This window comes from Aspergillus luchuensis, chromosome 1 (assembly GCF_016861625.1).
Source record: "Aspergillus luchuensis IFO 4308 DNA, chromosome 1, nearly complete sequence".
In the NCBI taxonomy this organism is placed as follows: domain Eukaryota; kingdom Fungi; phylum Ascomycota; class Eurotiomycetes; order Eurotiales; family Aspergillaceae; genus Aspergillus; species Aspergillus luchuensis.
The window spans coordinates 1,293,980-1,320,502 of record NC_054849.1 but is presented as its reverse complement, the minus strand read 5'-3'; the positions used below and the strand labels follow the sequence as shown (position 1 = coordinate 1,320,502).

The 26,523-nt window shown below is 50.8% G+C and overlaps 11 protein-coding genes across 11 annotated transcripts; 5 read left to right on the top strand and 6 right to left on the bottom strand.

The window, feature by feature from the left end:
- Positions 1–54: 54 nt before the first annotated feature.
- On the bottom strand, positions 55–696 carry AKAW2_10452S (DUF3237 domain-containing protein; the record flags this gene model as incomplete). The annotated part of the gene is made up of 3 exons (XM_041687346.1): positions 55–271; positions 358–438; positions 515–696. The coding sequence occupies 3 exons, from the start codon at positions 694–696 to the stop codon at positions 55–57; spliced, it is 480 nt and encodes a 159-aa protein (XP_041537172.1).
- Positions 697–1,523: 827 nt separating this feature from the next.
- SSS1 (translocon subunit SSS1) lies at positions 1,524–1,858 on the bottom strand (the record flags this gene model as incomplete). The annotated part of the gene is made up of 3 exons (XM_041687335.1): positions 1,524–1,564; positions 1,625–1,711; positions 1,774–1,858. The coding sequence occupies 3 exons, from the start codon at positions 1,856–1,858 to the stop codon at positions 1,524–1,526; spliced, it is 213 nt and encodes a 70-aa protein (XP_041537171.1).
- Positions 1,859–2,982: 1,124 nt separating this feature from the next.
- AKAW2_10450A (ammonium transporter) lies at positions 2,983–4,422 on the top strand (the record flags this gene model as incomplete). Its single annotated transcript, XM_041687324.1, has 3 exons — positions 2,983–3,390; positions 3,436–4,271; positions 4,317–4,422. 3 exons carry the CDS (start codon positions 2,983–2,985, stop codon positions 4,420–4,422), a joined length of 1,350 nt encoding a protein of 449 aa, XP_041537170.1.
- Positions 4,423–4,509: 87 nt separating this feature from the next.
- Positions 4,510–5,361, bottom strand: AKAW2_10449S (formyltetrahydrofolate deformylase; the record flags this gene model as incomplete). The annotated part of the gene is made up of 1 exon (XM_041687312.1): positions 4,510–5,361. One exon carries the CDS (start codon positions 5,359–5,361, stop codon positions 4,510–4,512), a length of 852 nt encoding a protein of 283 aa, XP_041537169.1.
- Positions 5,362–5,984: 623 nt separating this feature from the next.
- Positions 5,985–7,595, top strand: cbhB (putative 1,4-beta-D-glucan-cellobiohydrolyase; the record flags this gene model as incomplete). Its single annotated transcript, XM_041687301.1, has 1 exon — positions 5,985–7,595. The coding sequence occupies one exon, from the start codon at positions 5,985–5,987 to the stop codon at positions 7,593–7,595; it is 1,611 nt and encodes a 536-aa protein (XP_041537168.1).
- A 751-nt stretch (positions 7,596–8,346) lies between these two features.
- On the top strand, positions 8,347–9,812 carry egl2 (putative endoglucanase; the record flags this gene model as incomplete). Its single annotated transcript, XM_041687290.1, has 5 exons — positions 8,347–8,437; positions 8,492–8,703; positions 8,765–8,829; positions 8,892–8,989; positions 9,043–9,812. 5 exons carry the CDS (start codon positions 8,347–8,349, stop codon positions 9,810–9,812), a joined length of 1,236 nt encoding a protein of 411 aa, XP_041537167.1.
- Positions 9,813–10,598: 786 nt separating this feature from the next.
- Positions 10,599–11,897, top strand: AKAW2_10446A (lactonase family protein; the record flags this gene model as incomplete). Its single annotated transcript, XM_041687279.1, has 3 exons — positions 10,599–10,853; positions 10,907–11,015; positions 11,068–11,897. 3 exons carry the CDS (start codon positions 10,599–10,601, stop codon positions 11,895–11,897), a joined length of 1,194 nt encoding a protein of 397 aa, XP_041537166.1.
- Positions 11,898–13,296: 1,399 nt separating this feature from the next.
- On the bottom strand, positions 13,297–14,742 carry AKAW2_10445S (putative integral membrane protein; the record flags this gene model as incomplete). Its single annotated transcript, XM_041687268.1, has 5 exons — positions 13,297–13,814; positions 13,869–13,933; positions 13,989–14,371; positions 14,430–14,534; positions 14,593–14,742. 5 exons carry the CDS (start codon positions 14,740–14,742, stop codon positions 13,297–13,299), a joined length of 1,221 nt encoding a protein of 406 aa, XP_041537165.1.
- A 4,121-nt stretch (positions 14,743–18,863) lies between these two features.
- AKAW2_10444A (uncharacterized protein) lies at positions 18,864–19,301 on the top strand (the record flags this gene model as incomplete). The annotated part of the gene is made up of 1 exon (XM_041687257.1): positions 18,864–19,301. One exon carries the CDS (start codon positions 18,864–18,866, stop codon positions 19,299–19,301), a length of 438 nt encoding a protein of 145 aa, XP_041537164.1.
- A 753-nt stretch (positions 19,302–20,054) lies between these two features.
- AKAW2_10443S (flavodoxin and radical SAM domain protein) lies at positions 20,055–22,433 on the bottom strand (the record flags this gene model as incomplete). The annotated part of the gene is made up of 2 exons (XM_041687246.1): positions 20,055–22,357; positions 22,412–22,433. The coding sequence occupies 2 exons, from the start codon at positions 22,431–22,433 to the stop codon at positions 20,055–20,057; spliced, it is 2,325 nt and encodes a 774-aa protein (XP_041537163.1).
- A 1,267-nt stretch (positions 22,434–23,700) lies between these two features.
- On the bottom strand, positions 23,701–25,468 carry AKAW2_10442S (uncharacterized protein; the record flags this gene model as incomplete). Its single annotated transcript, XM_041687235.1, has 2 exons — positions 23,701–24,280; positions 24,351–25,468. 2 exons carry the CDS (start codon positions 25,466–25,468, stop codon positions 23,701–23,703), a joined length of 1,698 nt encoding a protein of 565 aa, XP_041537162.1.
- Positions 25,469–26,523: the final 1,055 nt, after the last annotated feature.

Sequence of the window (26,523 nt, the reverse complement as noted above, 5' to 3'; positions counted from 1 at the left end):
CCAGATACTTTAATATGTAACCATTATATACATTATTCCATAATTGTCCTGGATTTATGACAAGTTCTCCAAGAAATACGCATCATACGCAACCTCCCCCTTTGCCCTCGTCGCCCGTCCCACAATCACCCGGTTCGTCATCCATCTGTACTTCTCATGTCCTGTCTCCAATTTGATATGTAAATGGAACCAGTAACTCGCTGGATCGACACCATCGCCTTCCATCAATGCCTTTAGCACTTCGGGGGGACCGGATCGGGTTCCTTCCGTCCTACACATTCATCAACATTAGCATATGTCATCTCCATGGCTTCAATTCAAAAACCTCATTTAGATATAATAGTGGAAAACACCGACCTAACATAAATATACGCCCCATCCTCACTCTTAATCACATAATTCGTATTCACATGCGTCGTCTGGTTCTCTTCAACTAGCCTACCCCTCATAGTTAGTCTTCAATCTCAATTCAAGTAATCGATCACCCATCAAGGTACTATGGGTATGGGCTTACATAAAATCCGCTCCTCCCGGAACAACCTCTCCCACGAGATACTTCCCCCTCACGGTGCCGGACTTGATGGGCACGCAGCGTCGACGGCCGTACGGCCCCATGCCGATTTCGAGGGGTGGGTCGACGGCGCACCGGAGTGTGAAGAGGTGGGTTAGGGTTGGGGGTGGGGAGATTGGTTCCATTATGTTTGTTTTCTTTGTTTTCGGTTGAGGTCAATTGGGGGGGGGGGGGGGGGGATTGGTTTGGAAGGGAGAGAGTTGAGGGTTTCTATGTGGATGTAGAGGTATAGATGGGGGTGAGGAGGACTGTTATATGTATATGTGGTTGTGGTTGTGCGTGGAGTACACCAGTGGGGAAGTATACTAATGGGAACGGATATCGGCAGTCGGGGTGTGGGGGCCTCGGAGAAGTATGGTGGTGGTACTGCAGTGTAGGAAGTTGTCTAGTGCTAAGGGGATTGCAATTCGATTGTGGTAGTACAGTTGATTTCTATATAGAGGGTGTTGTCCGGAGTGGTGACATCATGCTCAGGCTGGTTTAAGTTGAGTGCTGATCATTGGGTAGGATATATTTTGGGACTGGGGTTTGGGATAAAGTTGGGGTGCGCCATAAATTTGTACTTATTGTGATTGATGCTTTGGCAGCATGATTATTGATTCTGAGTCAATGGTAGTGAAAACACAGATACTGGGTATAAATTCATTATAGGTTATATAATTTCTGTCGTTTGAAAGCAGCTTGCCATAGTTCAATGGATATATTAACAGCACACCCTAAACGCCTGCCCAGACTAATTATGCACATAAGCCAGTTTCCAACGACTGGACTCCGCGTCGAGCGAGACTGCATCGCAATCTGCTCATCCATCAGGCGGGTATAATGTTACACGCTCGTTTGAAGATCGCATCCGCATGCGCACCCTAGCTCGCGATTCGCCAATAAGGGACATGATGACCTTATGATTCTTCCTTCGCTTGACACCGGATAGAATGGATGATGGAATGTTCGTTTACGCGCCACCGACGAGGACGTTGTTAACGGGGATGTGGACTAAGACGTGTCAGTGTACCGATCTAGCAGGGGTTTAATCCAATGACAGGGGCAGCATACTCAGCTTGACAATGTAACCGATGAATCCCATGATCAGGAAGCCAGTACCGACAGCCTGGCTGATCTTGATGAACTCGCGCTTGTCGGCTATATAGCAAAGCTTATTAGCTTGAATCCAGGAGTGCTGCACAAGCAACGGGCCAACTTACGCTTCTGGCTGCGGTTGACAAACTGCACGCCGTCCCTAAGGAACTCCCGAGGGACGTTGAGAAGCTCTTGCACCTGGTCGGACATTTTGACGAAGCGAAGGAATGGATGCTGAGGTGTCAATGGAGGCGAGGTGGAATGGGGATGGATGGATGGACGCGAATGGGCCAGCTGTGCTCTTTTGGTGGTCGGCGAATAATGGCGTCGCTCGGTCGGACTCGAAAGGGGCGGATTATCTACTTTCCGAGGTCCTGGCCACGTATCAGTTGGTTGGTCACGGGTGTGGCTGAGGGCTTGTGGCACGGTTACAAATGTGGCTGGTGAGGGTCCCAGTTTACCCCGGATCGTATCCCGAGTTGCTCCATTGGGATAGATACTCTTTTCCGATTGTGGGGGTTCTCGTTCGCACTCTTCTCTTCTTCTTGACTTCATCTTGGACTCCATGAACCACCATGCTGTTAAATTGTGATTTCCAGCTTCTTAATGGAATTTAAGTGCTAGATAGCACTCATTAACGATGATACTGATCCCAACATACTAATTTCGACTGCTGCTTGTTGAAGGCGTGATGACGGCCAACGAAGCATTGTGCTGCACCAGACAAACTCGGCATCGCTCCATGGAATTGCAGACCAAAACATGCTTAAGAGCGCGTCGCTTGATGCGGGTTTCCTATGATTCATCACAATGAGCTCCAGACGCATGTGTGCAAAGGCTAAAAGCAATGAGTATGGCTGCCTGACGCCAACACCCATCAGCTAGATACAAGTTCTCACTCTCGTCTCCCTGAGACCTGCAAATCGTTATTCACGAGATTGCATAAAGGCTATCTACATCCTACCAATGACTGTTCTGCTACAAACATATCGCTGTAATCAAATCCCTCAGGTCGACCTGCATCTCCGCCGGACTAACTACTAGTCTCACCCCGCCGTGCTGCATCGAAATTGCAGCTGGTTGCACTTCCCTATCCGAGCATCGTCTTGCAGGAGCTGAGCTCGGCGATCGACATGATAGTGCATCCCGACCAATAATATCCGCCATGACTATTGAGCTGATAAGCTCTACAGGCTTGATTCGTTCTCATTGTGTCAGCATCAGACCCCGATAAAAATTACAGTACCTAGCAGCTATGGACTGTTGCGATATTTAAGATACCCCTCTCGTTTACTCAACAGCAAGCACCAGGGACCGCCAGTTGAACAGGCACTATGTCTGTCCAAACAGCTTGGGAAGCCTGCGACAAAATCGATACGCTATTCATCCTTGTCTGCTCTGTCTTCTGCTGGCTTATTATCCCGGCTGTCGGGCTCGCCTATTCTGGCTACTCCACTCGTTTCAATAGCATTGCTTCGTTCTACCCCGGCCTTTTGGCGGTCGCCGTCTGCTCAATCCAATGGTGGATGCTGGGATACTCGCTCGCCTACGGTGAAGGCAATGGCTTCTTTGGGGGCTTCAGCAAAGTGTTTCATATCGGCGTCCTCGCTGAACCAGTTGGCTCGATTCCTGAGATTCTTTTCTCAGAGTTCCAGCTCATCTTTTGCGCGACCGTGTGCGCTATCGCAATCGGAGGAGCTTGTGAGCGCGGACGGCTTCTTCCATTGATTCCATTCATCTTTGTAAGAGCAGTCTCCACGTCCCTCGACATTTGCTAATTTCTCTAGCTCTGGTGCACATTCATATATGCTCCTCTAGCCCACATGGTCTGGTCGGAGAATGGCTTTCTCGCGAATCTTGGTGCTCTTGACTTTGCCGGAGGCACTCCCGTGCATATTTGCAGCGGTGCCACCGCCACAGCAATGAGCGTCTACCTTTCCTATCCCCTGTTTCGGTCGCGACGCTCTCAAATTCGAACCCCGCAGCACCTGTTATTGCATCGGCCACACAACACTTTGTGCCAACTGCTAGCACTGATCATTATATGGAATGCGTGGCTTGCCTTTGACGCGGGAACTACGCTCGCTCTCAACTTCAAGAGTGTCATGACCGCCTGCGTGACGAATCTCTGCGCCTCCTCAGGCGCTCTCACCTGGGCGAGTCTGACCTACTGGGAGACTGGAAAGTGGAGCTTGGACAGCACTTTCTTAGGCGCGATCGCAGGACTCGTTCTAATCACGCCGAGCGCAGGCTTCATCGACATGAGCACGGCAATGGGGTTTGGCGTCCTAGGTGCTGCATGCGGGTATCAAGCACTCAAAATCAAGTTCACCAAACGAGCGAAACTTCTGCGCTGGGTCGACAACGGGGACACGTTTGCTACACACTGCCTGGGTGGGTTTTTGGGCACGATTGTAACTGGCCTATTTGCGCAACGAGAAGTCGCAGCATACGACGGCGTCACCGACATCGTCGGCGGGTGTTTCTTCGATGGCAACTGGAGACAGCTAGGAATACAAATCGTCGAAGCGCTAATCGGGTTCGTATGGAGCTTTGGGGGAAGCTACATTCTGTATGCCTTGGTGGACTGTGTGCCTGGTTTCGAGGTATTGGCGACGGATGAGTACGTGCACCGCCCCCAGCTTATGAACGCAACTAACTTTAGTAGGGACGTGATCGCGGGAATGGACAAATCCCAAATGGGCGAATCTCTGCACGAGGAACAATGGGCCGGAGAAGAAGATTACCATCCCTTCGAGGGAATTCGCTTGTAACATTCAGGCCAGCGCTAGCGCCGTCCAGTCAGAGTAACAACATTATTTTCCATCCTCTATATACCACCATACTGCCAAAAATATAACCTAGTTGAAAACAACGGTCTTGTGTCCATTGAGCAGGACTCTCCGCTCAGCGAAGTACTTCACGGCCGTAGCCAGGACATTGCTCTCAACGTTGGAACCAGCATGAGTCAACTCCTTGGGGCTCATAGCATGGTTGACGCGAACAACATTCTGCTCAATAATCGGACCCTCATCCAAATCACTAGTGACGAAGTGCGCGGTAGCACCGACAATCTTAACACCGCGGTCGAAAGCCTGGTGGTAAGGCTTAGCACCCTTGAAGCTGGGCAAGAAACTGTGGTGGATGTTGATGATCTTTCCAGACATAGCCTCGCACAGCATAGGCGACAGAACCTGCATGTAACGGGCCAGGACAACCAGATCGATGTTGTGTTCGCGGATCAGCTCCAAGATGCGTCCCTCCTGCTGGGGCTTGGTGTCGGCGGTGACGGGGAGATGCAAGAAGGGGATGTTGTAGGTAGCAGCCAGGGTAGCGAAATCGGGGTGGTTGGAGACGATCAGAGGGATCTCGATGGGGAGCTGGCCGGTCGAGGCGCGGAAGAGGAGGTCGTTGAGACAGTGGCCGATCTTGGAGACCATGATCAGCACGCGGGGCTTGGAGGAGGCGGGGACGAGCTGGAAGGTCATGGTCAGGGACTCGGCGGTGGGTTGGAAGGCGGCGCGCAGGTCGTCGAGGGACTTGGCAGGGGAGGATTCATCCTTGAAGTGCACGCGCATGAAGAAGCGCTGGCTGGTCGGGTCACCATATTGGCTGCTGTCGATGATGTTGAGGTTTTGTTGCACCAGGTAGGCGGTCACGGCGTGCACGATGCCCGGGCGGTCGGGGCAGGAGAGGGTGAGGATGTAGCTCATTGTGGTGGTTGCTGCAGGGAGATACCGTGGTGGTGGGGTGATGTTGAATCAAGCAATGGTTGCTCTTAGGAATGACTTCAGTTCCTGACAACGAAGCAGAATTGAATTTCGGCCGTTGGGCGCCCCGCCGCGAAACAGCGAGGATCTTTGCCCGGTTTCGGTCATGATTTGATGACTCAGGCGGGGTGCGGTGATTGATAAGATTAGGGCTTTCCGGTAGGGCTACGCTGCAAGTCACATGGTCTGCACTGGATTTCCTTTTTGGGCTCGTGAGATGGTTGTCCCGTGCGGATTGCCGGATGCACAACGGCATTGTCTCCTGCTTATTGTGGCGGCGCCACCAGACTGCCGGATTGCCATTTTGGTAAAGGGAACCGTCTCCTTTGAGGTCGCTTGTCACGATGGCTTCAAGATTGGGCAACGAGGAAGCCAGTCTACTCTACGTGCCATGCCGGGATGCGGTCCGTATAGCCGTAACATATCCTTGATCATGAAGTTCTGAGGTAGGCAGCATACATTTTCAAAGGTATAAAGAGCTCGATCTTCCCCTATGTTCATCATCACAGCATTCGCATTCATCACAGCAGAACTCAGAAGCCCAAGAGCTCAAGCAGTGAATCGCAATGTCTTCCTTTCAGATCTACCGAGCAGCTCTGCTGCTCTCCATTCTTGCCACTGCCAATTCTCAGCAGGTTGGAACCTACACTACTGAGACGCATCCGTCTTTGACTTGGCAAACCTGCACCAGCAGTGGCAGCTGCACTACCAATAACGGCGCGGTGGTCATTGATGCCAATTGGCGCTGGGTGCACTCGACCTCCAGCTCCACCAACTGCTACACCGGCAACGAGTGGGACACCTCGATCTGTACCGACGATGTGACCTGCGCCGCGAACTGCGCGCTCGATGGTGCCACTTATGAGGCGACCTACGGTGTGACCACGTCCGGCGACGAGCTGCGCCTGAACTTCGTCACCCAGGGCTCCAGCAAGAATATTGGATCCCGACTGTACCTCATGAGCGACGACAGTACCTATGAGATGTTCAAGCTCCTCGGCCAGGAGTTTACCTTTGACGTGGATGTGTCCAACCTCCCCTGTGGTCTCAACGGCGCGCTGTACTTCGTTGCCATGGACGCTGACGGCGGCACCTCAAAGTACTCTGGCAACAAGGCCGGCGCCAAATACGGTACCGGATACTGCGACTCGCAGTGCCCCCGCGACTTGAAGTTCATCAATGGCGAAGCCAACTGCGACGGCTGGGAGCCCTCTAGCAACAACGCCAACACCGGTGTTGGCGACCACGGCTCCTGCTGCCCTGAGATGGACGTCTGGGAAGCGAACAGCATCTCCAACGCCTTCACCGCACACCCATGCGACTCCACCAGCCAGACCATGTGCGACGGAGACACCTGCGGTGGAACTTACAGCGCCAGCGGCGACCGCTACAGCGGCACTTGCGACCCCGACGGCTGCGACTACAACCCCTACCGTCTGGGTGACACGGACTTTTACGGCCCTGGCCTGACCGTCGACACGAACAGCCCCTTCACGGTCGTCACCCAGTTCATCACCGACGACGGCACCTCCTCCGGTACCCTGACCGAGATCAAGCGGTTGTACGTGCAGAATGGCAAGGTCATCGCCAACGGCGCTTCCACCTACTCCAGCGTCAACGGCAGCTCGATCACTTCCGATTTCTGTGAAGCACAGAAGACTCTGTTTGGCGATGAGAACGTGTTTGACACGCACGGCGGTCTCGCGGGCATGGGCGAGGCTATGGCAAATGGAATGGTCTTGGTCTTGAGTCTGTGGGATGACTACGCCTCTAACATGCTCTGGCTTGACAGCGACTACCCCGTCGACTCGTCGGCCTCGACACCGGGTGTGGCTCGCGGTACTTGTAGCACTGACTCGGGCGTCCCGGCTACTGTGGAGGCGGAGTCGCCTAATGCGTATGTTACGTACTCGAACATCAAGTTCGGGCCCATTGGCTCGACTTACTCCAGTGGATCTTCTTCGGGGTCGGGGTCTAGCTCCAGCTCGAGCTCTACTACCACGAAGGCCACTTCAACGACCTTGAAGACTACTACGACGACCAGCAGCGGTAGCAGTTCGACCTCGGCGGCGCAGGCATATGGACAGTGTGGTGGACAGGGCTGGACGGGTCCGACCACATGTGTGAGTGGATACACTTGCACATATCAGAATGCGTACTACTCGCAGTGTTTGTAGACAGTGCCTAAGGGGGATGAAGAAGCTGTGTGGGGGGCTTAGTTAGTGAACGGTAGTTAGCACACGTACTACAAATTAGTTAAGATTACTAGGGAGCAATATGACATGATCACTTGACACCGAATCTACCAACCACTATCCTCAGCTCACTCTACTCTATACCAATAGTACTATATAATAAATTAACTTCCCGTACCCGAGGCCCAACCTAGGCACAACCCAATCAATCAATCAACCCTCACTCAATAATTCCTTCCCCTCTCCTCACATATCTGCAGACCATCCGTGCGGAAAGCCTAAAGTAGTGCTGACATGACCAGCGCCAATCCCCGACACACCACATGGCTGGACGGGATATTCTCCGCACCCAATGCATGCATCCTCTGCAGGAAGCTTGGCTATAGTTTTCCGTTCCATTCCCCCTTTCCCGAAGCGATGACGATCCGGTCCTTTCCGGATCAGCAAAGGGGAAGAGCATGAACCAAGTTACCTACAAACCGGTTGTGTCTGGGTTTCTTTTGCGCACCCGTGACGAATCCGGTCGCCCGTTCTTGTTTAGGAAGTAGGCCGATGAGTTTCTGATGGAGTGGTGTGGATTGTCGGTCCGACTGCCGGGTTGTTGGATAGTATTCTGGCAGAATGTGCGATGGTTGGTGATGGGATGGATATAAATGACTGACTTCATCTGTCTTGACAGAGTGGTATGAAGCATAGCCAGAGAAGAGAAACGGCTACTGTGTGACAGGGCAAGATGAAGACTCTCTCCCTTGTGGCTGTCCTGCTCGTTCAAGCTTGGACTGCGAGTAGCAGTCCGAGGGCGAAACGGTCTTCGGGCTTTCAATGTACCTCTTCCTTCTCTACTACTATTTTTGGAGACACATATTGATAAGAAACAGGGTTCGGTAGCAACGAATCCGGCGCTGAATTCGGCTCCGGGAATATCCCCGGCACTTTGGGCACAGATTACATCTGGCCTGATGCGACGGCTATCGAGACGCTGCATAGTGCGGGGATGAATATCTTTCGCGTGCCGTTTCTCATGGAGCGGTTGGTGCCTAATGAGTTGACCGGTGCGGCGGATGCGACGTATATGGCCGATTTGAAGGCTGTAAGTTACCCTACTGGGTGTAAGATGCGCTGATGTTGATGATTATGGGGATGTGGTGTAGACGGTGCAAATCATTACAGATCTGGGTGCTTACGCTGTGGTTGATCCGCATAATTTTGGGAGATAGTATGTCTTTCCCTTCCTCTTCACTCTCCGTCAGTATAGAACTAATGTGGTATTCTATCCAGCTACGGAAACATCATCACCTCAACAAGTGACTTCGCAGCCTTCTGGACCACCGTAGCCAGCGAGTTCACCGACAATGACCTAGTCATCTTCGATACCAGTACCCGCCCTACCTCCCCCAATCTTCAGCAGCATATACTAATAGCGAGATAGACAACGAATTCCACGACGAAGACCAAACCCTCGTCCTCAACCTCAACCAAGCCGCCATCACGGCCATCCGCGCCACCGGCGCCACCACGCAATACATCTTCGTCGAAGGCAACTCCTACACGGGCGCCTGGACCTGGACCACCACCAACACCAACCTCGTCAACCTGACCGACCCCAACGACCATCTCATCTACGAAATGCACCAGTACCTGGACAGCGATGGCTCCGGGACGAGTTCGACGTGCGTCAGCTCGACGATCGGTGCGGAGCGCATTGCTGATGCCACGAGCTGGCTGAGAGAAAATGGGAAGCAGGCGGTGTTGGGAGAGTTTGCGGGCGGCGCGAATAGTGTTTGTGAGGAGGCGGTCACGGGCATGTTGGATGCGATGGTGGATGCGAGTGATGTTTGGTTGGGCGGTATGTGGTGGTCCGCTGGACCTTGGTGGGGGGATTATATCTTTTCGTTGGAGCCGGATGATGGCGTTGCGTATGAGTATTATTTGAGCGTGTTGGAGGGGTATACTCCTGGTTCATCCTCTTCTTCGGGGGGTACGACTACTACCGCTGCGGCAAGTACTAGTAGTACCTCTGCTGCTGGGAGTGCTACTACGAGCAAGGTGACTACTACCACTGCTGCTGCTACTGCTACATCCACGGCTGTGGCGGCGCACTATGCGCAGTGTGGTGGGCAGGGATGGACTGGGGCGACGACTTGTGCGGATGGATATACCTGTACGGTGGAGAATGCGTGGTATTCTCAGTGTTTGTGATGAGTTACTCAGGTATATATCTCAATGAGCGAGTGAGAAGGATATGTGATGTTGTATACCAAGTATTGACACTTTGATGAGTCTCGGCTAAGCGCGTTCCCGGCCGGCAATGGGAATTGCCGCGGATCTGCCCCGAAGGGTTTATCCATTTCTGTGGGGTGTGATTGGGTGCAGTGAGGCATATGCAGTGAGACAGGGTTAAGGTTATTCTACATTGAGAATCATGTGCAATTCGCATGATATTGATATGTATTCTCATATTCCCTTCTACTTTCTACTTAGGGATGCTATGGATAGGTTGTGAGTGAGGTGGAGCACGTGTCTTTTCTGGGAAGAGAGTCTAATACAACTGTTGTGATTTGACGGAGGCATTTCAGAAACTTTCTGGCTCGAAGAATACTAAGTATGGAAATAAGCAATTGGTAGAGGAATTGGGTATTGGAGTGTATTGAAATTCTCTATAATGAGGGCTGAACTGATAGATCTGGAGCATTGGCAGCGCACGTGCCATGCCTCAACATCCACAATGGCAGACCCAGATATCTCTCTTATTGGATAGGGCTGATTGAATAATGGGTTGGACTTGAATATTCTCACAAATCAAGTGATAATTGAACCCTTGAGCATACTTGATATTTCTGCTTTATCGGCAACCCCGGATTGCCGGTCGCGGATGCCGGCTCCCCGCATTACCGCATCGGGCGAAATATCGGCTGCGCTTCTCGCCTTCATTCCCGATCGCATCTTTGGCTCTTCCTCTTCATCTTCTCCTGTCTCCAGGGGACTATGTTCCGTGCCATTGCTCGTTCATCTCTCTTCTCTACTATTCCTACCAAGCATACACCCCTCCCTCTCACACACACAGCCTCCCTCTTCACCCCTACCGCCCCCGCCAACATGAAGCATCATCTTATGGTCGGTACCTGGACCCCTCCAGGCCGCATCTACACTGTCGCTTTTGACGATGAAGCCCTCACTCTCGACCTTGTCAAGAAGACCGACATTCCCGAGGCTGAGCCCATCTCCTGGATGACTTTCTCGGTAGGCATAGCCTTCAATGCGTCCTCCGCTGCTCCCCGCTCACTCCCCTCTAGCACGACAAGAAAGCCATCTATGGCGCCGCCATGAAGAAGTGGAACAGCTTCGCCGTCCACAGCCCCACGGAGATTGTCCACCAAGCCTCTCACCCCGTTGCTGGTCATGGTGTGTATTCCCTACCACTAAACAAACCACTCGAATCCCGCTAATTTCTCAGAACTCGCCGCCAGCGCCGACACCAACACCCGCGCCATCTTCGTCCTCGCCGCCCACAAGCCCCCCTACAACGTCTACGGCAACCCCTTCTACAAATACGCCGGCTACGGCAACGTCTTCTCCGCCGGTCCCGATGGCGCTCTCCTCGAGAACATCCAGAACTACGAGTACGAGCCCAACACCGGTATCCACGGCATGGTCTTTGACCCCACCGAGACCTACCTCTACTCCGCCGATCTCCAGGCCAACAAGATCTGGACACATTTGAAGGACCCCGAAACCGGCAAGCTGACTCTGGTCGACTGCATCGAGGCTCCCTCTCCCGATGACCACCCCCGCTGGGTCGAGATGCACCCCAGCGGCAAATACCTGTACGCCCTGATGGAAGCTGGCAACCGTCTGGCCGTGTACGTCATCGACGAGCGCACCCACAAGCCCGTTTTCACCCACATCACATACCCCCTGTTGCCCCAGGGTCTGCCCCCGCGCAACAAGTACCGCGGCGACGTTACCTTCACCACCCGCAGCGGCGAGTACCTCTTTGCCACGACCCGTAGTAACCACTTCGATGTCACGGGATACATCACGGCTTTCAAGCTGGGCCCGAACGGTAACATTGAGAAGCAGCTGTTCATTCACCCTACGTCGACGAGTGGTGGACACTCGAACGCGGTTAGCCCGTGCGACTTTAGCGATGAGTGGTTGGCGCTGTGCGATGACCAGCTTGGATTTGTCGAGATCTACCGCTTCAAGGATGAGACGTTGGCTCGCGTTGCGAGGGTGGATATCCCTGAGAAGGGATTCGGTATGAATGCTATTTGGTATGATTAATGGAAAAGTATATATAGAATGTAAATAGATGATGATATGCTTTATGCCTCTGCAGAGGATATACCAAATCACTGCAAAAACTCAAAGCGATAGTACAAGAGTCACTAAAAGTATCTCCTACAGCTCCTAGACTTTATAATCAAACCTGTACAAAATAGCTAGCCGAAGTGCAAGTATACAATCACAATATGATAAATCAGAATCTTCCAAAGTACTCTTCGTACTTACTAACAAAACTATATAATAATACAGCGCTGATTATACCAGCCAGTGAAGCATCCAATATGCATCAATACCCAATCCCCTCAAACACCACGAATCAAATACCTCACCCCGAATGAACCCGAACAGGCCTCAGAGCCACAACCGCCCCTCTCAAAATCCTCCCTGAGAAACACATCCAAGTTTCAAAGTACAGATCCCGAAGACAAATCCCGATTCACCATACAATAACCCCCTATAACACAGTATACTAATGGTGATACCTTCAAGCAAATTCTTGATTCTTGTTCCTTGGCCAAGTAACTAAAAACTGTGGCTACTATATAGTAAGTACTGGTGATATATCATATTATATCATATCATACTTATCCTGTCATGTCATGTCATGTTATGATGTACTCCACTATCGGCTTGATTTGTTTATAAATATGTTCGCTAACGGCGGCAGAAGGATCCTTCTTACTATTGATATTATACGAATACGAATAGGCCGTTGTCGAATAGCATAATTCTTGGCTTGGTGGTTAGTGCGTTGACATTATATCACAGTACTATATATACAATAGTAGCACTTGAATTTTCCAGACATAGTTGACTATTTACTAGCAGTTTACCTCCAAAGTACCGTTACTCCAAGTAACAGTAACGACCTCGCAAAGTATAGATACTAGGTAGATAAAATATACACTCGTACCGGCTGTATTCTCCGCCCAACCGGGATGCATCCCGAACTCGATACTTCCCTGCATATGCAAACTGTCGGCAATTGATTGATTGATCGATCGGTCGATCGATCATCAACCACCGAATGTGATCTATCAATCGAGAAGTCCGGGGTTCGTCCGAAATGTCAGATCCCGATGCAAGTTTACCAAGCTTTTCTAGATCTGACGAGTCCAGATCACTGCCAAGTACTTCGTATGATCGTATACGGTTTCACCATGAAACCAACTCAACCCAGTAATGAAGTAAATCATTATATTCATGCGCTCGCTCTATGCAACATGCTATAGATGCAATATATGCGATGTTCATTATTCCCAAAATATAAGGAAAAAGAAAAAGAAAAAAACAAAGGAAAGATCCACCCACTCCAGCCCAATGCAACCCGAATAACGCATACACCCAGGGGAATCAATCGGAAAAAAAGCCAAAGGTATCAGTATCAGTAACAGGATCAGACATGCTCCCTCACCCCCACAGTACTATGTGACGTGCCTCCCGAGGAAGTCTGCGTCACTTCAAACGTCCGATGGATACCTAATCCCATGCCTAATTCCAAATCAGACCCCTCGGGGATTGTTCCATGCGTCCGCTCCGCGTTGCCCGAGGATCCCGTCAGCCGTTCCTCACTGCTGTTCGATGACCCGCCGCGCCAGAGTCGCGTATCGGGGTCCACCTGGCTTTGGATCGTCGTTACGGTCACGGCCAGTTTGTCTGGCCGGAGACGGTTCTGCACGGCGGCTTCGTCGAGCGAGCCTAGTGGGTAGGGCCGGTCGTGGCTGCGTCCCATGCCGCCGCTTTTGCCGAGCGGGCGCGAGCCGGAGGGACCGGGGAATGGGGATGCGTCGTAGTTGTGGTCGGCGCTGGAGCCGAGCCATTTGCGGAGAAGGGGGCGGAGGGTGGCGAGACTGCCGGCGGTGATACCTAGGCCGCATTCGATGTTGGACCAGAGGGCGATTTCGACGGTTGCGTCTGGCTGAGGTTAGTAAGGGGTTTGTGTGGGTTCGGATAGAGTGAGAGGCGTACAGAGGAAGTCCCAGTCCGCGAAGGTATGTACCCATGGGATACGGATGATGGTAGCAGAGGAGGCGCTGTAGAGGTTGGTTAGTTCCGTCGGTTATGCTTCGAAGCAGCGAGGTAACATACATGCATGCCATACTCAGAATGCCCACCACAGCCATTTTCGTTTTATGCTTCATATGCAACTTGCGCACAAGGAAGATAGGCAAAATGCCGACGGTAAAATCGCACAGTGCTGCGAACCCACTGTATACGTAGGTCATGGCGATGACGATTTGAATGTCCATGCAATGGCCGTGAATATCCGGGTTGAAGGCCTTGCGAGTCCAGAAGTAGGCGAGTGGCTTGCACTGCAGCAACATGATGAACATGAAGACCATGCCGGCAATGACGGTCCAGAGGATCCAGATATGGAGGCGTCGAACAGTGATGCGCATCAAGAAAATACAGACGGATATTTTACAGGCGACGGCCGCAAAACAATAGGCGATCTCACAAAACCACCAGTACTATATTCGGCCCATGTTAGGGGGAATGTGTGAGGGTGAAAGGAATAGGAGTACCGACCTCCATGGCGGTTACACGCTGATGCGCATCCAAGTCTTTGAAACGTCGTCCAGTACCGTATAGACTGCCTCCAATCATACATCCCGAAAACATGGCGTAGAAGCCCTAGACATGCTGCTGATTAGAACACCATGCGTTGAAGTCAATACAGGATCAGACGTACCATGGCCACCACCATGGCCCAGTCATCCCAGCCGAAGGCTCGCACGATCCATCCGCGCACATAACATCGTAGTATGACAGTCACACACGCAACTGACATAAAGGCGGCCGCAACCGCCTTGACCTCGAGGCTGCGGTCATCCTTAGCCATGCTACAGACGCAGTCGAGGCATGTTCGAGAAAGCTCAGCTCAGCTCCCGCGGGGTGGGGATGACCCAATATATGAGAAGGCCCGAAATGCCGGGGAGGTCCAGAACCAGTACCGGGACTAGCAGTAGACACGAAGCTAATCGCGTCGGATCCCAAACGGTGCAGGACTAGTCGGGTCGCAGATGTTCATCCGCCCTCTGCCAGGAGATGGTGATGGGCTTGTGCGCACTCCTAAAAGAGAAGGCGATCTACGTAGGACTAACTTGAGCCAGGCGAGCTGAGCAGGCTCGCTTAGTTGGACTGCAGGAAGTGTCAATTTGTTTCTACTTTTGCAGATGTTGGACCGTGTCCACGGTCCAGTATAATTGCGGTGGATTCAGGGCTGGCAGGCCGTTGTTGGGTCTTGTTTGTGGATGGGAGACGTGAGCGGACTCCCTTCGAGTCAGGGCCCGTCTGCGAATGGCTTCTGATTTCTTAAGCGTGTTTGCGATTAGTCTGAATTTGGAGGTGGAGGAGATGCTGCTCCAGCCTGTCGGTAGCTTCAATGCACCAGTGGACGTCAATTGGGTGCGTGGTGCTGTAGATCCACTTCGGTCGGATTTGCCACCAGGAAAGGAAGCATCCCCGACGGACGAGTCAGGGACGGTGCAGAAATTTTATACTCTATCGGGACAGGGGCCGTCCCTTTCTAACTGTCATGGGCAGGGAGTCCCCGAATGCGAGGGGTAGAACCATGGATGGTAGGGAGTTTAGGTTGTTGGTTTGGCACTTGGGAGTTGCTTGTGGTTGCGGTGGATTGAATCCAGGGGCTGGGAAGAACAGGAACCGCGTTGCTTAACCGACGCGTTCCCAGCAAAAATAGAAGTACAAAAAACAGTAGGAGAAGGAGAAAAAAACCCCTCCAACCTTCCAGGAGTTACTGTCCAAATAATTCAGACATCTTGTGTAGCGAAATCCCCGCCCCGTCAGAGATTGACAGCCTCACGACTCAAGCAGATCCTCTGCTATTTGGGAAAAAAGAGGGCTTCACCGGGTCTCCTTCGCCGGCACGGAAGCCCATCCGGAGGGTGGGGATAGCCCGCCTCGAGGCACGGATGGCAAACAACAAATTGAATGAATGCAAATAATGTGTTATGAAATCTCCAGCCATCAAAAGGAATTGCCACTATTGACTGTCGCTCAGATCCAATGCGGCATGCATCAATAGCCGGCTTCTCGAACGGTGTTGAATGCTCTGTGTGGATCCCTTCAGTATGTTTTGATTTTGACACTGAGCTACATCAACCACTCATGCCAGAAACCATTCATTTCATCCCGAGTAGATTGATGTCTGCCTTTAGTTAGCCCGACGGAATACGGGCTTGACTCCGACTGCAGGATGCAGGATCATCTCAGTGAGCAATCTTACTGCTCCTGCATCAGCCCCTCCCCCCTCCTCCCTCCTTTTTGTGCAGGTCCCAGGCGGACGGTAGCCTCTTGACTTTCTTTTCCCATTTGGAGGAAAGTCGCGGACGCTAAAATGCCTGGCACAGGAGCACTAAGCGGATCTAACAAGGTCGATGGAGCGATTGATAGAACGCAAGAGCAGTCGACTAGCAGCACACTGCAGACAGCAGGCCCGCATGCCGAAGTGTAATTTAAATTGGCGTTAATTTTAGAAAGAAGTCCCCGAGCTGATCCCCAGTCAAGGCCATTGTTCCCTCTGAGTCTGGCATGTGAACCCGACCCAGAAAAGATAACAGGAAAATAATACCGGCACATATATGGGGACCACATTGCGTGGACCTTCTTTGACTGCTGGCTGACGTTGGTCCCCGACGGAGAAAGGGCCTGTCACCTAGAAATCCAGTTTGGCCGTTTCACCATCGACAGGCCATGATGTGTCCCAACGTAATCCTCATCTCACTGACACACAGGCCTGCGTAGGAGAAGACCATCTTGCCACATGGAAGCCATTTGTCCGAGCGCGTCCGCAGCACGTGGCGGATTTTCCAAAAAAGAAACGACCAAGACGATTGACTGCGATAGATCAGATGCTGCCACTATCCGAGTTCCACCGCACACAAAACAGCCGACCAGCAACAAGCAAAATCCAAATTAAATCCAAATGCTTCTCACGGGATCGTAGCCCTCGCAAGTCCGCGGAAGCCCGGTAACGTATTAGACCAGGGTTGTTCCGCAATCTCCGTCGATCGGAAACCGTTTCCAGAAAGGCAAAAGTCCCTCGCAGCTCGCCACACACACAAAACAAACAAACAGTAAGCACTGGTGCAGCAGGAACTCCTTCCCCCCTGAAGTCCGCCTGTAATAATTGCTTTTTTGATCTTCGTCTTTATCTCGGCACGTGCAACGGACAGGGACTGGCGGGATGGGTGGCATTCCTAGAACATTCCTGATCGGCTACTTAGTGCCTGTCTTGCTTTTTCTGCTTTGGAGACTAGTCTTCTGACTGGTCTTCTTCAAGGGATCCCCAGTGACTAACCAGCCTAAATTTTCGTATCCCTGCAAGGAGAAGACGGCTAGGATGAACCCATTGCCGCTGTTATAGCACGGTTAGGAGAATTTTCTGCAGCATGAGCGTCCCCTGAGGACGGCTCACGTCGAGAAGCTAGCGACTGACTGCCGTCTAAGTCTGCATGTTCGCGATCCAAGTCCTCTGTCAGTCAGCTATCTTTGAGCGAAGCTCATAGCTGTCTCCGAATGGCGGCTCACAGGACCCTTTTCGAACTCTCCACTGCTTGATGCCCAACAGAGTATTGATATGATGCCGTCCGGATATCCCCCTAATAGGAAATTCAACGTGCTCAAGCTCAAGTATATCTAAACCTGGTTAGCATCAGTTAGTCTACGGAATGTCGGTCTGCTTATGGCCCAGGCTGGCCGGGGTGACCTACACCGACCAGGTGCAAATCTATGCCAGAGACAGTGATGTTACGAAGTCGCGGCCTGGCTCTGCTGGTACACCTCGTTGTTCCGTTCATCCGATGTCCAGAACTTGCAGGTCCATGATGTGACACGCATTCTGTCGGACAGATCAAGTCCCCTACAGCAGGTGACTGTTGTCAGAATAAGATCAATGTCACGACACAGTTCTGCATGCACTCATCATACCGATGGCTGCATACCCGGGTTACTCAGCCCACCAATTGCTATGATCGCATCCAATGGAGGCATGGGTTTATGCAATTAGGACCTCATCCGAACTCATCATCCAACTTCGTGCAAACTTCACGTAGGTACAGGCAACTACCCCCGGTCGGCCCTGAGTTTCCGGAGTATATTCATGCCGCGGCATTGATACTTAAAAGGGGATATCATGCCATCAATCGTACGATTGTTGATCGCTGCTCTACGCACAGGCATATGCTCCTATCAAGGAATAGTAAGGTTCCTCCTAGGCAACATGTTCCTTTCTCGTCGCAAGGAACACCTTCCTCATCGCTCTTGGCGGCTATCGAACATTACCCGAAGATCTTGGGTTATTGCGTAGCACTGGCGTCTGGTATCCTGCGCTATGGGTATGATTTACTCATCGTGGGAAATGTTTCCGCCATGCCGGAGTTCCAGTAAGCACTATTTCGAGTTGTGTCTTCGTAGCATCTCTGACCTCGTGAGACGCGATTTCGGCCGTCGATTGAACGGAGCACTCATCATCCCGTCCTTACGGCTGAGCCTATGGGACGTAGCTAGCCCCCTTGGCGGTCTCTTTGGCGCTATAGCCGCAGGACAATTTACAAGATCGTGCTGGATGCAGCTAACCTCATCAGCATGCAGACCTTGTCCATATTTGGCCGTGTGCCTCTGATCATTGTCAGCTTAAGCGTCTCGACCCTCACTTGGATGGGTATTGGGATTGCCGGCTGCATCCCGGGAACCATTAGCGTTTGGTAGGTTGTCTGGAAATGATAAGCAATAACTAAAGCCAATTGTTGTTCAGATACACGGGAATCATACTAGTCACGGTAATCACGGCCTGCAGTATTGGTGCATGCAGACCTTGTCCAGATTTGGCCGTGTGCCTCTGATCATTGTCAGCTTAAGCGTCTCGATCCTCACTTGGATAGGTATAGGGATTGCCGGCTGCATCCCGGGAACCATTAGCGTTTGGTAGGTTGTCTGCAAATGATAAGCAATAACCAAAGCCAATTGTCGTTCAGATACACGGGAATCATACTAGTCACGGTAATCACGGCCTGCGGTATTGGTGCATGGCCAGCATCCTACGCTGTCGGTGGAGAAGCATCGTCTCTGCGGCTTCGGGCCAAGTCCCAAGGTTTGGGCTGGTTCGTTGCCGGACTCTCCAGCGTCGTTTTCAACCTCATCTTGCCGTACATCTTCAACCCTGATCAGGGTGCCCTGCGCGGTAAGACCGGTTTTGTATGTGCGGGCTTCTCGGCCATTGCCCTCGTGGGAACATGGCTTTACTTGCCAGAGATGAAAGATCAGGCGCCCAGCGAAATTGACGATATGTTTGGAGCAGTCGTACCTGCACGGCAGTTCAGAAAGTGGTCCCCACTGATTGCTGATCCACCTTCTTCGGATCGTTCCCCACAGGCATGACTAGCCGACGCAGGCGACCAATCCACCGGCGCGTCAGTCGAGTACGAAATTTTGTTTAGCCCGAACTGTTCCTGGGTGAGAGCCTTTAGGAGCAGATCGACAGAAAGCCCAGCCGATGGATCTTCTTCTAGGCTCCAGCCAGAATGCACGGCCAAAGACAGCCTGAGGAAGAGAAGTGCCAAGCCATGACATCCTGTAGTATAGCAGTTTTTAGAGGTTAGGAGAATGATCTGAAGGTCATTTGCAATGACATCTGGAACAAAGGAATATGAAACGGCCATACAAAACCATACTCAACAGCTGTCAGAACAAACCCACTTGGGCAAAACTCGTATGATCATGAGCTACAAAACGTCATTTGACATGTGTCATTTCGTAATTTTAACTAGATACAGGAAGTCATAAATGAAATCTACTAGCCTTATCGTTTCGTATATAGCGTTTCTGTGGGCCTCACAACGGCGGCACGGAATGCTCGGGCACTGTGAAACGAGGTTTGGGGCAGAGTCCATGGACGGAGAACTTGGGCTCGTCTTTCGCCGAACGAAGTCCGTAAGCAGTGGGGCGATACTTCGCATCTTGGTGAAGCAGCGTTGTTCGGCACGCTGCTGGTAGGTCGAGCTCTGATGAGAAGGGATCTCGGCAAGAGTGTGGGCTTTTGGTCGCGTCATAGAATGAGACTCGCGGGCAAACCGACGAACTGCTATGGAACCCAACCCATGTATAGGCATATATACCATGTGAAGAGGCCGATCATCCCTGGGTTTCAACAGCAGCCTGAATGGCCTTCTTCTTGCCCTTCCTGTAGACACGCTCATCATTCGGATCGAAGCCTCCGTTACCCCACAGCGCCCAGTCCTCGGTTTCTCTCATATAGTCCTCCGGCGTGAACGAGGTACCGTCGGCCTTCTCCTTCTCCAAGAGCTGGAAGAACCTATCGTAATCGATCCGGGAATGCCACTTGCCATTAACGTGGAACCGCTCGGACGCGATGAGCGCGCAACAACTGTGAGCATGCTCGGCGGCAATACCATACTTCAGACCACGGCGCTCTAGCTCTGCGTTGAGAGAAGTGACGAATTGCTGAATCTCTTCGTAAAAAGGAACGTTCTGCATCGTCAGTCCAGCTCCGGCGCTGGTGCTGGTACCACAGTAAGTCACGCCTTTGATTTCAATAAAGCAAGGCAGAGCCTTCTCAACCAGGTTGGCATATCCGATCACTTCATCGTCGATGTTGAATCCCTTGACCAGCGTAAGACGGAACACCGTCCGCTGGTAATGACGCTTTTCCCGGAGGATGTCCAAGCAGCGCTGGAAACGTTCCCAGAAGTCGCGGTGCAGAGGCCGATCGATCTTACGTAGGCTCTCGCGGTTACTAGCATCGATGGAGACATAGAGTTGCGTCACCCGATGCAACGTTTCAAGCTGGTCGGGGTGTTGGGCGTTGCAGACAAGGAAACTGGAGATGTGTTCGCTGTGCAGCATGTCCAGGAAACGATTAATATGGGGATAGAAGATCGGCTCGCCGACCAAGCTGAGAGCACAGTGACGGATCCGCATAGCCTCGGCGAATCGCTCCGCACGCACACCCGGAACACCACGCATCATCTTAATCTTCTTGTAATGACCTTCCTTGACTCCATTGAAAATGAGTTCCGGATCATCCACCTTCCAACGCCAAGTGGTGCCGACAGGATTGGTACCATGACGCCAGCAGAAGATACATTTGTTGCTGCAAGAAAGCGAAGGAGTTGCCTCCATGCACAGGTGAGAGCGAATACCGTAGAATGAGAACTTATAACAGGAGCCACGACCACGCAGGGCGGACTTGGTCCAACGACAGATCTTGACGCCAGAGTGCGAACCAACAATGGTATATCCTTGCTTCGTCAGAGAGGCATAGGTGGGCGAGGTCTTGGGCACCATCTCTTTCTCAGTGGCGGGCGCAGGAGTCTTTCCACCCGTAGTGAAATCCACTGGGATAGGAGATCCGGATGCAGCGTCCGAGTTGAACTTAATATCTTCCAGGTCGACCACCGATTGATTCTTGTTTCTCTTCCGACCGTTTGCCTTGTCAGAGTCCGAACCTTCGTCGTCCAAATCCTCCTCATCACTTTCGAGCGGATCACCACTACCAGGGACACCTTCACCTAGGCCGCCATTTTCGACAATATCACCGAGAATATCCTGTAGGCCACGGGACCACTCCTTCAAGGCCGAGTCCGCATCGCTCTTGACATCTCCAAAACCAAGAGGGTAGGCTCTCTTCCTACCTGTGAGTTTCGCCATCCAGCGATCCAGTTCCTTGGCCTGTGAGCAGAAGCCTTCCTCTTCGGTAGGCCATCCTTCTCTGTCGCCAAATCCGAAGACAGAATAGCCAGCGAGACCAGACAGAGGTGCAGTATCAATGCGGAAGTCATGATGAGTTTCGTCGAGGTGACCGAGGAAGGTGTTCAAGATGGTGTCGATGTTGTAAGTCGGGATCAGCATGCAATAGACATAGCGTGTTCCTGGCGAAGTCGAAGGAGGCTTCGGCGCGCTGATGAAGTAGTCGTCGAAATCGACATAGGACAGGTCGTGAATCTGGGGGGGAAGGAGGCCTCGTTCCCGATTTTCAGGATCGGCCCGATCGCGCGCAGCAGCTCGCAAATCTTCCAGCAAGACTTGGGCATATCTCTCGGTGTTTGCGGTCAACGAAGCGAAGAAGATGATGGGTTGAATGAAGGAGACAGGGGGTTCCTGGTCAGAACCTCTACGCCGGCCAGCAACCTTTAGCGGCTTCTTTCCTGTGACTCGCTTCGGACCGGCCTGCTTTTGTGACGCGTCCTTCTCCACGACCGAGGGCTTTGAGTCGGCTTTCACATCCTTCTCCGTAGACTGGCTGATGGTCTTTTCACGTTTTTCCGGGGAATGGCTGCGAGGTGACGACGGGATCGAGGAAGCAGTAGCAATCTTGGACTTCGGCTGCAGCTTACGATAAGCGCGAACGAGAACGACAAGGGTAGCGAGAGCGAGGAGAAGAGGCAAGCGGTAGGAATGCCAGAAGGCCAAAAGACCTATGAAGATGAACTGTTAGTGCTTGTGAGGTTGCAGAGGACGGGCAAAACTACCTTCGTTTGCAGATGCCTCCATGTTTAGTGTATCAAGACGAACGAACGAGTTCCGTGTGACAGTGGTGGGATCTGAGACCCCTTGTGGCCGCGTGAAGGCTCAAAGAGGCGGGCCAGATAGAGTATGGGCGGGGAGCACTGGGTGAACTAGTAGTGGGAGGGGTTGACGGAGTCCTGGGGACACATCGCAGTAACCGACTGAATCGGTACTTGGGCGAAGGCGAGTCGCAAGGACCGAATTCGATGAGACTAACACCGTCCAGACCCTTCTCTAGAGATAGAGGTCAATGCTTGATAGTAAGTAGTTCTGGGGTAGGATGGATGAACTTCCTCGGGATTTTCGAGGAAATTTTTGGCTCCAGCGGCGAGGCCCCTGATTGGCTCCCGCACTGAACTGCCTGTTAAGGAAGGTACTTTGGCAGACGGGGGTGTGTTCAAGAATCTGAGCCAAGAGATCTTGTATCTAGAATAGTTGAAATAATATATTATATTATTTCTAATACGATGTTATTACAGGTTTGGCTTGGTCACTAATAAGAGTTCCAATAAGAAAGGAAGAGTAAGATGTGGTGACACCAATTTCCGATATCCCTGTATTAGATTAGTCGGATGGTTGCCCTTTTGGCTGAGCTCCCGGGTATTAATAATATACTATATATGTATGGGCACAAGTTGTTCCGGATAGTGTCAATGCTTCTCATTCGTAGTTCAATAAGATTGATCCTAACGTTATTAGTTATTTCTGATGACATGAGATTCTACATACAAGTTCAATATCAATGTGATGCACTGATAACTGCTAAATCATAGAATAGCTAGTCCACGGTAGATGGTTGGACCGCTGGATATGGTAGTAGTTCTAACCGAATTTGGCTATAGGAGAAACACTATCAAACAAAGATCGTATTGTGGGAAAAGAGGCTGTCTAGCTACGTGACATACAAATCATCACCAGATTGATTTGCAACCATTTTTATTGATACTGGATAAGGTCGGTATATGAAGATTCAATGTCAACAGAATCCAGTGTCGATTCAAAACATCACTAAGCTATTCTCCTCAACCGGGAAAGCTTCGGCCGCCCTCCCCATATTTCTGCCCATCGCAAGCCTGCCTTACTGACAATATTCACACAAGGTATACCAGGCTTTGTAGAGTACCAGAAGATTTCTTATTAAGTAGACCTCTTTGTAGTTATAAATACTTCACTCTCTATGTTCTTAGCCTCTTTAAGCTTGTCTTGCTCAATATATATTCATGTAAGTCTTGCCATGTTCTAAAACATCCCCTTAGCTTCCCTGTCGGGCCAATATCCTTGCAAAGAAATTTCTGCTATCAAGAAAAGCAGGATGATTCTCACCATATATTTCTTTTTTCAGCTGTAACATCTTGTCTCTCAATTCCTCAGCCTCCTTACGCTTGCCTTGCCTGCGGTATATCCACACCATGCCCTTTATGCGTTCAAACACTTGTTCAAACACTTCGCCCCATATGTTCTCGGCTTCTTTAAGCTTGTCTTGCTCGCGGTATACTGCCACAAGATTTGCCCTGTTTTGAAAAATTTGATCCAACATCTCTTCACATTCCCTAAGCCTGCCTTGGTCATGGTAAATAAGCACAAGATTTACCATACTTTGAAGAGTACTGGAATGTTTTTCACCAAGTACTTCTTTTTGCAGCTGTAATACTTCATCTCCTAATTTTTTAGCCTCATCAAGCCTGACTTGCTGAAGATAAATTGACATGAGATTTGTCATGCTCTGAAGAGTCCTAGGATGTTTTTTACCAAGTACTTCTTGTTGCAGCTGTAATACTTCATCTCCTAAGTGCTCAGCCTTATTTAGTGCAGTATGCCGAGGTTGAAATAGCCTAAAATATCAACTGAGCAAATCTTTATCCTTGTATCTGCGGTACCTCAATTGCGATTGGGTCAACTTACTTTGGTCGGCCCTGCTCACTGTATAACTGTACGAGACTGGCCATTCCTTCAAGAACATGGGGGTGTGTATTGCCAAGCATTTGCCGCCGTAACTCCAGTACCCTTATCGCAAAGGCATCTGCAGGTATAGGATCGCCTCTCGAAATCTGTGGTCTTCTGAGGCCCATCGGCAAACCCAACATTTCCTGTAACGTATTTTCGATGGTGGAGAGCTGATATCTGGGATTTCTCTCTTTGCATATTGCCTCCAATACCTCGATATATATATCTTCCACTGATAGATTGTAGTTCGCCTGGACTGAGTTTTCCGAAGCAAGACCAAGCAGTGCATACACTTTATCCCTTATATCTGAACTTTTGTGCCTTCCATAAGTCATCAGTAAGTCCGAGAGGGGTAAGTGCTGGTCATTTGGAGGAAGGTTATCCCAGAGCATTTTCTGCGCGATCATCACCGAACCTGTACATTTTGAGATACCCAATGAATCATGGTGCACGACATGGGTTTTTATCTTCTGGCGAAGAGATGCCAACTGATGCCAACCAAAGCTTTTTGTGCCGCAGTAAAACATGACGTCTTTTGCGAGCATGAGCTCTTGGACAATCCATATTCGACTCCAATATGGTTTCTCTAGTAGACTTTGTAATGCTTCCTCCAAGGCTGATCTGGTTTCTTGAGCTGGTAAACCTGGATTTGCGATATATCTAATAGCGAGGTCACTGGAATCAGTGGCTTGGCCTAGCCATACCACCGTAAGTTCTGCTCCGGCATATATATCCCTCATCATGTTGACTTGGTGATTTCGCTCCGAAATACTGGACTGATCAATACATATTGCGTCGATCCAGAAGAGCTGCCATCTCCGGCATAAGTTCATGGTACTCAGGAAGTTCCAAAGATTTTCTTGCACATGAAACTCCATATCATCCAAATCGATTGGTTGCCTGTTCTGCGGAGAACCCCAGGTATATGATAAAGCAACGTAAGATGGACAGCAGGTTCGGTCGACAACATGTAGTTTGCAGCGAACTGTTTCAGAAGGTCCAGATGGCAGTAATTCAAGAAGCCTAATACATTTAGAGGACGGATCCAAAGGAGAATAGGTGAAAGCTTGCGCCATTTGACAGATGTAAAAAATCGCTTTGTAGTTCGTACTAAGCTTGTTGAACGTGTAATACTTGTAATAATTTGACCCAGCACTTGTGAGATGATTCTTCGTTAACTATTTATCCAGCCTAGTTATCTAGTCGGGCTGACAAAATCCTAGGCTCACAGCCACATGATGACGTGGTCGGGCACCCACATGTGACAGGGTCAAAATCAACTGCAACAGTATCAGATGGTCAGACCGAAGCCGAAAAGATTAACCTAATCAGAGTTGAAGAAATTTTGATATTGGAAGAGATCTATTACAATATAAACTTTTATTAGTGTCAAACAATCTAAGATATATGGCCTCTGAGTTGATACCTGTATGTATCCCCATAAGTAATGTCAGTGTTTTGACAGAACTCGGCATTCATGGGTCTGAGAAGTAACCATGAAACCCCATCAGACGGCCCGGAAGTGCTACCGTCAATGAGCCATACTGGCAAAGCTTGACTGCATGTCTTTAACATCGAATTCCTATAGACTCCTCGTTCCCGACGGGCTTCCTAGCATGCGTGAATCGATATTCTTATCTGCGTTGATGGCCCTATGGATGTGTTTCGCCAAATGCGATCCCGTTTTCACTGTAGCTCATGCGCTGACGTTTCGATTTTTAGCTGAGAACTCTTTGCTGTTACTTTTTTAATCGGCTCAATTGAAAGTCTCTTTCTAGAATGGCGTACTATGGCGACGGCGGGTGGTTGGCGGAGGCGAAGGCGGAGGAGGCGTTGGAGGTGGTGGAGGAGGCTAATAGTGGCATTAATACTTCCTCTCTTAGCACCCCATAAAAGTGCTTTCAACATACAAATGAATAAGACAATTGAGCACCTGATGAAAAAGTAGCCGGTGACGGAGGTGGAGGCGGCTGACAGTTTTATCAACACCTTCGACTTTAGCACCCTATAAACAGTGATTCAAACATACAGGTGGAGGCGTTGGAGAGCGTGATGGTAGTGTAATAGGTGAGGGCTGTTCATTGAATCAGTACTTGTCTTCCTTGTATCCATTCCCCAATTGCGTCAACAT